This window comes from Rousettus aegyptiacus, unplaced genomic scaffold (genome assembly GCF_014176215.1).
Source record: "Rousettus aegyptiacus isolate mRouAeg1 unplaced genomic scaffold, mRouAeg1.p scaffold_m13_p_2, whole genome shotgun sequence".
Classification (NCBI taxonomy): Eukaryota; Metazoa; Chordata; class Mammalia; order Chiroptera; family Pteropodidae; genus Rousettus; species Rousettus aegyptiacus.
Window position 1 is genome coordinate 17,005,619 of NW_023416295.1, and position 13,001 is coordinate 17,018,619.

General features: G+C 35.7%; 1 protein-coding gene across 1 annotated transcript in view; it reads left to right on the forward strand.

The window, feature by feature from the left end:
- ABCA12 (ATP binding cassette subfamily A member 12) overlaps positions 1-13,001 on the forward strand; it is a 156,119-nt gene that overhangs the window by 14,415 nt on the left and 128,703 nt on the right. Inside the window, exon 2 of the mRNA XM_016150022.2 lies at positions 1,342-1,435. Coding sequence (XP_016005508.2) covers positions 1,342-1,435 — 94 coding nt within the window. The remainder of the gene's footprint in view (positions 1-1,341; positions 1,436-13,001) is intronic.

Genomic DNA, 13,001 nt, shown 5'->3' on the forward strand with positions numbered 1-13,001 from the left:
ACCAGTCTTCCTTCCCAGTACTAAATCCAACTCGATCATGATGTGTGATCTTTTTAATGTACTGCTGAATTGGATTTGCTAACATTTTGTTGAGAATTTTTGAATCTATGTTCACTGAGATATAGGCCTATAATTTGTCTAGTTTTGGAATCAGTGTAATGGTGGCCTCATAAAATGAATTTGGAAGTTTTCTCACCTCTTGAATTTTTTGGAATAGTTTGAGAAGGATAAGTGTTAATTCTTTGAACATTTGGTAAAATTCACCTGTGAAGCCATCCTGTCCAGGATTTTTGTTTTTGTGAGTTTTTTGAGTAATTTCATTAGTGGTCATTGGTAACTTCAGATTTTCTGTTTCTTCTTGACTCAGTCTTAGGAGATTGTATGTTTCTAGATATATATCCATTTCTTCCAGATCATCCAGTTCATTGGCATATGATTGCTTCTAGTATTTTCTTATAATCCTTTGTGTTTGTGTGGAGTTAGTTATCACTTCTCCATTTTTATTTCTGATTTAGTTTATTTGGGTTCTCTTTTTTCTTGATGAGTCTAGAAAGGTTTATCAATTCTGTTTATCTTTTTGAAGAATCAGCTCTGGATTTCATTACTCTTTTGTATTTTTTTAGACTGTATTTCATGCCATATACATTTTTTTGAGCATCTATTTTGTATCAGTGAAAATTCAGTGATGATAAGACACTGTTCCTGCTATAAAAAAATTACCAATTCATTTAATGAACAAAAAATATTGATAATAAGAGTATTTTAGAAGCAGACATAAGATACTATTTATCCTGGTAAGAGGGAGAGGAGGTTTATGTATAACTTTAAATTCTCATTTATTCATTGATTGAATTATTCATTTGTTCAATAATGTTTATTGAACCAGTATCTAATGTCATACACTAATCTTCAAGGCTGAGCATAGAATGCTAACATTGGAAGTGGTAAGATAGGACTAGGTTGAAATTATATCGGGTTTTATATGCTCTATTTAGAATGCTAAGCCTTATTGAAAAACAACTGGGAAACTAAAAGATTTTAAGAAAAGAACTTACTCACCAGATTTGAATTTTAAGATCATTGCTTTTGGGAAAGTTATGAGAAGTGACTGGAAAGGGGTCTTCAGATCATTTTAGGGTTTTAAGTCTGAACAAATCATTCTTGTATTTATTTCTAGGTCTCTTTAAATTTTTAAAACCTCTCATTCTTTTCTTATTAATGAAATTTAGAGGCAAATAGCTGTTTTGTTGGAATTTTACAGTATGATGTACTTCTTGTCAGGATTTTTGTTGCTGTTCTTCAACAATATAATTAACATATTTTCCCATCATTATTTTTCAGCTTTGGACACTTGTCTTGATTTTATGGCCAGTCATTATTTTCATCATTTTGGCTATTACCCGAACCAAATTTCCTCCAAAAGCAAAACCAACTTGTAAGTATATTAGATTTGTTTATTTCTCTACCTTTTGGATTCTAGTTAAAATTTATTTTGATACCACTTTAGTGTTTCATCCTGAAATTTATTTTTTGAATAGTGTTGCCACTTGAAAATATTTGCATAATACTTAGCATAGTTTTTTTCCCCCAGTTTTTTTGTATTAGTTAGAAAGATGAGCCTATAATATTTATCTAGAAAAATCTGAGCATGTAGAAGCCAGAATATGTTTTAAATCTTACCTATTAAATTTTGACTCAATTATTATTCATCTCATAAATCTCACTATGGTATGGACAACACAAAGAAGGAGCAATCTCAGCTAGATCATCCTTTACTTTTGTGTTGTAGCAGAAACCATAGATGGGTATTTGATCAACTGAATGAATGAAATCTGGAGTACTATTATAAAAATTTCTTATCTCTCTTCAGGGCTGATGTTAGAGTGGTACAAATATATCATTTAGTTTAAAAGAGGGTTGTTTTCCAATTAGTATTGTTTCAGCTACGTTTAGCATTGCCAAGTTGTAAATAGGGTGTAATGTCCAACTCAGTAGCTATTTTCTTTTGCATCCAGAATGAAAATACAGAAAAGACTTAGACAAGGCCTCAGGGCTGAGACAGATTAGCTTTTTAACCTCAACGATTTGACCAATGTTGTTTTTATTTTTGTTCTTATACTTTGGACCCAGTATTCTCAGTAGAAATACTTATTATTTTAATAAATACTTATTATGTATTTTACTTAAGTAAATAATTTTTCTTAAGGAAAAGTCATGTCAGTTATTTCACATTTCACAAAGCAGCCATCTTATAAAGATTCTGGTTAACCAAATTTTTGTCAATCGGATTGTATTTCAGCTAAATTATGGCAATTCGCTATATAAAAAATACTATGCTGAATTAATTGTAAACAGAATAATGAGTTGGTGACACTTAAAAAAGAACAGTGCTTTTCAATCACCCAGTATTAAGAAATAAAATGAGAGCCATGGTGGATTGAATCATATACAAAGGATAATTCAAAAGAAAATATCAATTCAATTAATGTAAAGCATTTACAATCCTGGTGCTAGAATGAATAATTCCTTACATTTGAATAACACCTTATCATTCCTAAGGAACTTTTGCACATTATTATGTGGAATTGTTGATGAGATTTTATTAGGTTGTTTATAAAAACAGCATAATTTTGTTTTCTTTGTACTGTGAGTATTTTAGTTCTTTATAGCAGATTAATTTCATTGTATATTGTTGGAATTAGTGTATTCTTGCATATCTTAAGTAGCATGGACTTCAGAAATAAAGACATTCATCACATAAGAACACATACTCTTTGAACTATTCTGGCTTAACATGCTAATGATCAATTTGCTAATGATAGTTTTAGAAGGAGTTTTTGGCTCCTTTTCACAACTTATTTCTACCAATTTCTTCTTTTTAAGGACTTTTCAGTTATATAAAATTCCTCTTATAAACTTCCAAGAGAGAAATATAAGGTGTGTGAGTAGTCTTAATCTAATTAGTGCTACGTGAGGAGACTTAGAGATTCATAGAGAAAAATATAAAAAGCTCTTATAATTTTACTAAATTATGAAGAAAAAAATTGGAAGAACCATGTGACAAATGCATCATAGACCTAATCTAACAGGCTTCACAAAAACACAATATCCAAAGGAAGATTAATAACCAGTTTTTACTATGGACCTATTATTATATGCTAATGATAATTAGCTATGGTGATTTTTTGTGTTTGTGGGTAGGAGAAAACAAAATTATTGGAAAGTTCAAATGTTAAAAGTATTTTTTCCAGTCTCCTAGATCTTATAAGGCTCAAAATATAGTTTATTATTTGTTACTAGAACTGGAAGGGACTCCCTTACTTTACAGATAAGAACACTGGAACCCACAAGGACTGCAATTTGCCAAAATTCAATCATGTGGGATAGGACACAAAGGTTTTAGAAACTACCTTTACTGATTCTTTGTCCATGAGATTTATATTGTATCTTACTCTTTTATACAAAGAGCCAAATATAAATTATGTCCAAGATTTCAATTCATCCTATAATCGATAGAGTATAAAATGTAATTTTATAATTGGAAGTGCTATTTTGTAGAGTAATTTAGAGAATCTAAAACTAGAATAGACAGTTACCTTTTCTTCTTGGTTGTGGTAGAGAGCGGTTAACTAGAAATGACAGTTTAGATTTAGATATTTTTATTGTTTCTTATTGTCTTCTTTGTTTCTCACACCTATTACACTGAAAGATTAAAATGCATTAATAATAACATTGTTTGATCTCATACCGTGTGCCAGGCACTTAGGGAGGAAAATGCAATGTTATTTATTTCACAGTTGAGAAAAACAACTCACACAAGAATTAAGTAACTCGACCAAGACTGCACAGTTAAGAAGTGGCGCTGTCAGGATTTGAACCTAGGCAGTCTGGCTCCAGAATCTGGTTTTAAGCTCATGGACTCACATTTTTAACATCTAGTAGGCAATATGAATTTCTCGGGTTGCGTTATTTGGATTTTGCAACAGTAGACAAAAAATTAGAAATTAGGAATATAAACATCCCTTCTCTATATCATGAAATCAAGAAACATGAGGGAGAGGCACATTCTAATACACATATCTTAGTTATCCTAAATATTATATTCTATGTAGAATGCTGCTTCTGACTGATGAATTTTGCATGAGTTACTGCAGTTGTCGTACCATAGAAATCAGGTTCCGCTTAACAGAGTTAAAAATCCTTTCTGGGCTATAGTGGCTTCTTCAGTGCTGGTTGAGCAATAGAGAAATGAAATTGAAACTTTAGGCTACACCCCAGATGAAACTCAGCTATGATGAGAACGGGAGTTGTCATCCTGTGTGCACATTCTACTCCCAGAATAGTTTGGCAGGTCTGCAGGACTGAGAAACCATTCAGACCAAATATAATTAGCAACTCAAAGGACTCCCTCCCAGTCTTTTTGAATGATGGGCTTCTGGAGAGATCTCATTTTTTGGTGAGTAAGGAAGTTGCTGCCGTCTCTGCCACGGTGAGCATCGGTCCAGAGCAAGATGCTTACTTTCGGCATGGTCTGCTTTCGCCTACACTCTTTTGTGTTGCCACCAACAGTTTATGTAACTAGCCTTCACAAATAATACGTTCCAGGTAAGGAAACCTTCCAAAGCCTGACAGGCAGGCCCTGATGCTTCTCATTCACACAGGGGAGAAATGGGCTGAGGCACCAAGTTTGAATTAGTTCCAACACCTTATAATCTCTACATGCAGTGGCTTGTCAAGAGGCAAACTTTAAAGCCGAAATACAATGCTTAGGAGTGAAGGCAAATAAAACAACTCTCCAACATGCATTTAGACTAAGCCAAGTTATAATGCACAGTGAATTAATTTTGTCTCCTTTTAACACACATATATCCCTAAAGTGCAGGCAAGCAGCTCCTTATTACTATGGAACTGACTACTTCTCAAGAACAGTAAAACCCTGCCATAATGAGATAAGTGGACTACTAAAATTTAGTCTTGCCAAACAAGGAGTTACATTTTTATGAAGCTAATGAAAAACAATATTTTTTAAGTGATTGAAAATATCACTACAAGCACAATGGAAATTATACTGTACAAGGATAACCATGCATTGAATTAAATCCCAACTGTCTTGAGGCTGTCACTTCCTAACACCCCTCAGAAGATAAGAAATTCAGCCCATCCACATCTGAACATAGGAGCTGGCAGAAGGCAAGTGACTTATGTACAAATTTGCGTTATCACAGGGTTATGCTGAATACTATCCATCCAGATGTGACTCAGTGGCTTCAGTAAATGCAAGACTGACATTCCTAGCATGTCTTTTGTCTTCCATAGCATAGCTTTCATCCTCAGGGACAAATAAAAATAATAATAGGGGTGATCGTTTACTGAACACTTAACCACTAAGTACTTTGCATATATTTCCTTAGTACTCATATCATCTCTTTGAACTATGTAATTCGATTACCCCTATTTTAAAGATGCCCAAACTGAGGCACAGAAAGGTTAAGTAATTTGCTAGCATTCACATGTTACTCTGTGCCTGAGTCTGGATTTCAACCACACACGTTTTACCTGTAGATGGAGTAGTTTTACCCAGGTCTCAAGCACTAGCAATGACGATACTAAGGTCTGGATCATCTGAATTCACAGCATCTCCTTGGTCATCCTCATACCATCTATTAGCACTATCATAGTGTGCACATGGCTGTAAAAATGAACTCAATTGGTTTTTCTACTTTTCAGCAGTTCTAGGAAAAAATGTGAGAAGGAAGATTGAAATTATTGATTAATTGGTGGTTTGAGGGATTCACGTGTGTTGTTATACATACACTACCCGAATGGTTAAGAGAAAACTTTTGTGTGGTTTTACTTTGAAGGAGCCTACAAGGCAGCTCACGGATGAGGCTTGTGAAAGTCAGAGGAGTTAGGTTTCTTCTGGCCCTGCTCTTGCCGCTCACTTCTCATGTGATGTTTTTTCACTGAAGTGATGGTGGGTGCATGAGGACAGGATTCTGGGTGTAGCATGCCCCCCGGCACATTTATGATTTAATAGTAATAGTAATAATTGAGGGACTCGTAGTAAATAATTTCCTTTTCTATCTTAATTGGCTCAAAATTAATGTCGATTTTATTCTAGGAAGCTCAGAACTCATCATCATTCTTCTTCTGTCAGGGATTGTCCCATCTAGTTTCTCCATTCTCTCATGTGCCAGCAACACGAGGCAGCCTCTCAGGTTAGAAACATCTGAGTCATCTTTGACTCCTTCACTTCCTTCACCTCCCATACTCACTAGCCTTCAAATCAGAATCTATCTTGTGAAACACATCCTCAAATTAACCCATTTTTTCCATTCTTCTTGCCATTCCTTAGACCCCAGATTTCGTTATTTCATTCCTGGGTTTCTTCGATGGCCTTTTCACATTTCCTCATCAGATAATCACCTAAAATACTCTCTGGACTTATCGACTTTCAACTCCTCTTTATCTAACTTTCAAGACCTTTATAATCAGAATTCATCCAACTTTCTGTTCTTTCTGTTCTGCAGTATGATGCCTGTGCCTGAATAAGCAGTGTCTGCATGTGTTCTGCTCGGCCCATACTCATTCCCACTCGGACCCACATGCTCATGTATCATCCTCAACATCTGTTAAAGAACAATATCGCATCTAAGGCTTGCTCTATAGCTTTTCCTGATCACCCAAACTCCAGTTATTCCTCCTTTTTATGTCTTTCGTTGATGTATTGGATTGTAGTGGTCTTTGAGCGCTTTATGCTTTAATCTTGACTCATTCATTGGAGAGACGGTACATTAATAGCAGAAATCACATCATAACATCACAAGCATATTAGATACAGCATGATTCCTAAATTAGGGAATAAAATAGGAGTTTAATATATTGGTCAGAATTTGATATGGTTTGAAAGATTGATTTGGGTAGTTGAATTACAAAATTCACCCAAAGGTGGATAGTAAAAAAAAAAAAAACAAAACAAAACAAAACTCAGTGTGAATCTGAGATGAGTAAAGGGTAAGAAGTTAGTTTGTTTTTAGTTTGATGTTTACTTCTCAGATCCAGGTAAATCTTGCTGGGCTGTCAAAAATGTCTATAATACTAGTGTTGGGGGGACAAAATGAACATAAAGCTCCCTCTCTCCTCCTCAGACGATCCACCTGGGGATTTCCATCACGAATACCTAAAAGCTCTTATGAATGCATACATAAGATGTTTGTGTGGGAGAGATTTACAGCCTGCTTCTTGCTTAAGTTCCAGAAGCTGTTGGAACAGCTTTTGAGTTTCACAACCAAAGCCCCATCATTTACTTTTTCCATCAGCAAATCAATAGTTAACAACTTTTTGGAAACATTACTGACCCTTTAGATGGTAACATGGAGATAAATTCTTTGAAACTCATAGAAACTGAGATCAGAATCAGACTGCGGCTTTGCTTTCTCTAGCATTCTGCACAGAGATGTAGCAAACAGGCAGGAGGAAGGGAAGCATGGCCCCATCACACTCCTGCACAGGGACAGCTACAGCTGCTGCTGGTAGCTGCCTGTCTGCCCCAACTCCTGACATGAAATTCTGCCATTCTCTCACGCAATGCAGATGGGTACACCCTAATGCCAGCTAACAAGACAAAAGGATTTCCTAACTAATGCCCTCTCGGGCTTAGTACAGAGTTGCATCAGAACCGGAAGTACCTTGAACTACAGCAGCAGATTTCTTTTTGTTTTTGTTCTTGTTTTTTGTGTGTGTTCATTCTACAATATCCCTGCTTTTGATGTACTATTTACAAGCTTCCCAGAGGTGTCTTTCTCGCTGAAATCAGCCCAAGGAGCCACATGTCTCCTCCTTCTTACTCCTTTTCTCTTTCCTTCCATTTATAAGGAGCAGAACGGCTCCTGTTACTCTCAGATAGAAACCTCTAACATTCGAGCCATATGATAAAGATAAATAACTGATTATTTCTAAAATTCTCACAAATGTAATGTCAGTTGCTGAGGTTACCAATATCAGTTGATGTTTCCAATATGCCCTTGAAGCTAAGAGCCAGATTTAACAAAGTAATTTCAGCCAATTTGCCTTCACTTATGGGAGAGCAGAGAGTCCAGACACAGGCTCGCAGGTGAGGGCCTGGCTCCATAGCTGGCTGACAGAGTGTTTTCCTGAGTGATTGTTTTATTAAATCTTCTTTTAAGCATCTCCCAGGAAATCTGGTCTACCAAGCCTTAGTCATTTTATGCTGCTCTCACTATTCAATTTTTCTCATTTTTTTAAAATTGACTCACATCATGTTCTTTGCTTTGATAAATAAACCAGTGTATTTTTAGAATAAAGTAGCCCTCATAGAAGGAATGTCACAGCCTACAATATTCATCGGTCATTGGTCAGTTAGAATTTCATTGTAAATTGGAATTAGAATGACCTATAACATTTTCACATTAAAAAAATATTAGTTTTGGTTAAATATTTGCATATTTATATTTACATATAAAATTATTATTGTGAGAGACAATATAGGGGCTTAGAGCATGCATCCATATGCAGACTGCCTGGTTTCAAATATGAGCCTTGGTTAATCTCTTAGATACTTCAAACTTCAATTTCCCCACCTGTATACTGAGGCTAATAATATCACCTACTTACAGGTTAGTTGTGAGAATTAAATGAGTTAATACTTGTTATATACTTAGAAAAGTGCCTGACACATAGTAAGAGCTACATTAGAGAAGAATATTATTTTTTATGTTATTTTATTTATAACATTATATGTATTTATAACATTATACATGTAGATTATTGAGATAATTTATTATCTTATCATTATTTGGCAGATGAGGAAACCGAGGCCTAGAACATTTAAGAGACTTGGTTGCACAACATTTATTCTTGTCATCATCACATATTGAAAGGGTGCCTATTATATCCATGCTGATCAAAAAAGGCCATGAGCCCTCAGAGCAATCAAGTCTATAGGAGAGTAAGAAGTACATCAGAAACTATAATGCAACGTGATAAATATTACAGTGAGGGCAGGTCCAAGAGCAGAAGTAGCAGAGAAGATGGAGTCCAGACGACTTACCTGGGAGCAGAGCTCAGACTGTGGTGAGGCAAGTGCGGTACAAAATTGAGGGGTTGGCAAAAAACCCAATCATCAAGATAAATCATATTTCAATATAGTATTTTAAATGTCAAAGTTATTTTTTTTAAATACACAATAAACAAAATATCAAATTTTTAATTGAAGTCAAAATTAATATCACTGAGTTTCCTCCTGCCTTGGGCTCCCATGTAGCTCATATAGCACGACTCGGTGTGTCTGGAAAGTCCTCGCATGGGAGTCCTACATACACCTCCGTATGAGTCTTGATGAATGAGTATGAGTTCATCAGCTAGACGGCTAGTGTCTTTGCATTCCAAACAGAGAGTGACCAACATAAGTGAGGACACAGGACATGAAAGAAGTACACGTGTAGGAATGGCCCTGGAAATGCTACGGGGCTAAAAGTTGTGTAGACTTCACCATCATAACTGGATATTTCCCCAGAATTTTTTTTTTAACAGTCCTTCCTTCAATTCCTCACTTTCTTTCCAGATTTTTAAATCCAGATTCCTTTAAAGAATAGAGAATTACTTTATATAATATGGGGATTTTCAATGCACAACTAACCATAACCCCTTAATTTCATCCTGTCCAAATGAGATTATCACAATGTAGGACAAATTTGGGAAATAGAAATACAGTTACCTAAAGAGAAAGTAATATAGGAGTCATACCATATTACCAGTATTTTCCCTCTTTGCTTTTTTTTCTCTATCTTTGTGATTTACAAACAGATATACTCAACCAGTCTATCTTAATCAAAATCATCGAAATAAGCCTGTTGAAGATGTAGATTCCAGACTCTTAGCCTAGGCTTTCTGAATTAGCATCTGGGTAGTGGTGGGAGAAGTTGGAGAGATGATGAGTAATGAGGTGCTCATGGTAGTGAGTGGGGTGAAGTTGAAGAGTGACATTTTCCTTTCTTTTTAACCATCTTTCCTTTTCTTATTTTAAAACAGTTGCTTTTTTATTTTTTTTAAAACTAGCTCATTACTGTTAAAGTGAGCCAGGAAATGGATTTAATTCTTTGAATAATTTCAGAGAAGGATTTGCTTTTGCCTGAGTTACACTGCCGCACTTAAATGATTTTCCAGCATTCCCTGCTTCATTTTAGCACTAGCTCTTCCCTGTAATCCTCAGGATGTCAGAAATCTCACCCCATTTTTCATGTCTTATGTTGACAACATTTTCAGGACAGTTGAGAAGAGGAGATTGCCTCCTCTCAGAGAGCACTGTCAGATTGGTGACTGTGGAAGGAAGTGTTTATAATTTCCTGAATTTTTATGCACAGGTGTTTTTCCAAAATGATTTCATGGTTAAGTTATATGCCCAGGGGAACCCAGTTCCTCTTAAACAGTGCCGCTTCACACTCTAATATCATATCACTATGCTGCTAGTTTCATAAATATCAGGAGAATGAGAAAACATAAAAAATCATTTCATTATTTTGAAATTGCTGCCCTGTGTGGAGATGATACAAAGATGTTCCTGAAGACTAATATTCTACAAGGATGTGCCTAAGGCTATGAAAAATAGGTTCGCTTTCTGTCCTCAAGTTGCTTACAATCTAATTGTGGGTAAAGAAACACACACATTAAAAGTTATATGCCATAAAAGATTTAAAAATTAAAAAGCTAAATATAACTGAAGTAAAAGTGTTAAATATAGCTCTTGGTACAGGGTTTTGCACATAATAGGAACTCAAATATTTATTGATTAATTAATAATGATAAGAAGCAATAGTGTAAATACTTATAAAAATTAAATATTAAATAAACAACATTGATAATAACAACTATTGGAGGATTTACAAAGGAAGAGATTGCTATGAATTAGGGTAATCAAAAATTACCCAAGGATTTAAGTTTGGAAGGGGGAAAAAATGAGTATACTGAATATAAAACAAGAAGGGAGGTACCTGTCAAGAAGGAGAAAGGTCATGATCAAATTCTTGGAGGCAGGTGTCTCAGGGGTAACGAACTGGCTGAGGAAAGGTGAGCTCGTCTGGCTGAGGAAGAGTTTGTGTTTGAGAGTAGTGGAAACAAGCTGGGTGGGGTCAGTTATCCTGGGTTTTCAATACTAGACGTAGGAGTCTGGATTTTCTCCTGCAATCTGTGAGGAATTATTTAATTTTTCTTTCCAACACAGAAGATAAACTAAAGAAAATTTGAAAGGTTTTCTACCATAATTGTTTAGCTTCATCCACATGTTTCTACTAAAGGCTGTGTTAGTTATCCATTGCTCGGTAACAGATTGCCTCCCAAAACTGAGTGGTGACATGATACACATTTATTTTTCTCAAGTTCCTAATGGTCGGAGATTTGGGAGCGGGCATGGAGTTGCTCATGAGACTGCAATCGAGATTTGAGCTAGCGCTGCCCTCATCTGACGCCTTGACTAGGGCTGGAAGATCTATTTCTAAGCTGGATTGCTCACATGACTAGCAAGTTGGTACTGATTATTTGAGAGGCCCAGCTTTTCTCTACAGGCTGATTCAGTGTCCTCCTGACATGGCATCGGGCTTCTCCCAGAGCCACTGATCCAAGAGACAGTCAGGCGGAAGCCACCGCTTTTAGGACCTGGCTTTGGAAGTGCACATCAGCACTTCTGCCACATCGTGTTCATTAACAACCAGTCACTGAGCTCGACCCATATTCAACGGGGCGAGAATTGAGCTCCATCTTTTAAAGGAAAAAGTGTCAAAGATTCTGTGGACACATTTTAAAACTGACACACAGACTAACAGGAGTCAGTGGGGCAATAATAGTGTGCACTAAACATGCTTCAAATATTCAACCCCATCATGGCAGAGTCCTTATATGTTTGGGTCCATAGTATATTCCTAGCACCTAACCCAGTACCTCTGCACATGGAGGCATCATTAAGCAGTTTTTCAACTATTACTGTTTTATAGATTAAGGTTTTGTCGTTGTCGTTTTTGTTTTCCAGTAGTTTTAATGACAGATCTAAGTGTTGAGCCAAGATTTAATACAGTCCTACTACAGAAATCCTCTTTCTAGTTATCATGCTATCTGTCAAACCAAATCACTCATCTCTATTAGAAAAACTCGCCTTGCTGCTGGCCTACTAACAGAACCACTCCCTGGAATATTGCCTGGCATTTAGTAGTCACCCAACAAATATTTGTTGAACAAACAAACAAATTTTGTGCAATACATGAAGGCTAGAGATATGAAGAAATCTGTTTAAATTTACTTATAAGTAAATGGAAAACTGGGAAATACGAGTCACAGTGCTTGCCTCTAATGCAGGTTATTATTTTGTCATTTTCATTGAAAGGATATTGTATTTTAAGTGTGAAGTTAGATACTAAAAATTTAAAAGATGTGGCACTCCTGTGGTTTGAAAAGCACATGGCCATACAAGAGTTCTATGGAGAATGAACTTTATATCCTTGCATTGTTATTTGGATTACAGTCTTTTCAAGAGTGAGTGAAATGTGTGTGGTGGGGGAGGGGAGGAGAAATAAGTGTCATTCAGCTAGAATTCCTCATATAAATAGCATTAAGCTTAGAATTTTAACCCACAGACAAAGGAAAACAAATGAATTTGAGTACAGCACGTCGTACCTAAACTCTCCTACATCTTTCTACACAACTCTTTACTCTGGTAAAATTTTGTGCCAGAATTGAACTTAATCTGCTTTGAAAACTTCACTCATCCTCCATTGAATCCTGCAGCTTTATTAGCTGTTTTTATGATTGCATGCTAAGAAGAGCTCTGAAAGCCAGAAAACAGCAACAATAAGAACAACTGGAAATTTTTATGGATTACGTTTCTTTCAGAGGCTCTCCAAGAACTGAAAGTTCAGGTCTTTATTTTGTCAATTTATCTTTAGTTTTACATGAAAATTTGGCATTAAATATATAATCTGGAGAGTAAATGATAG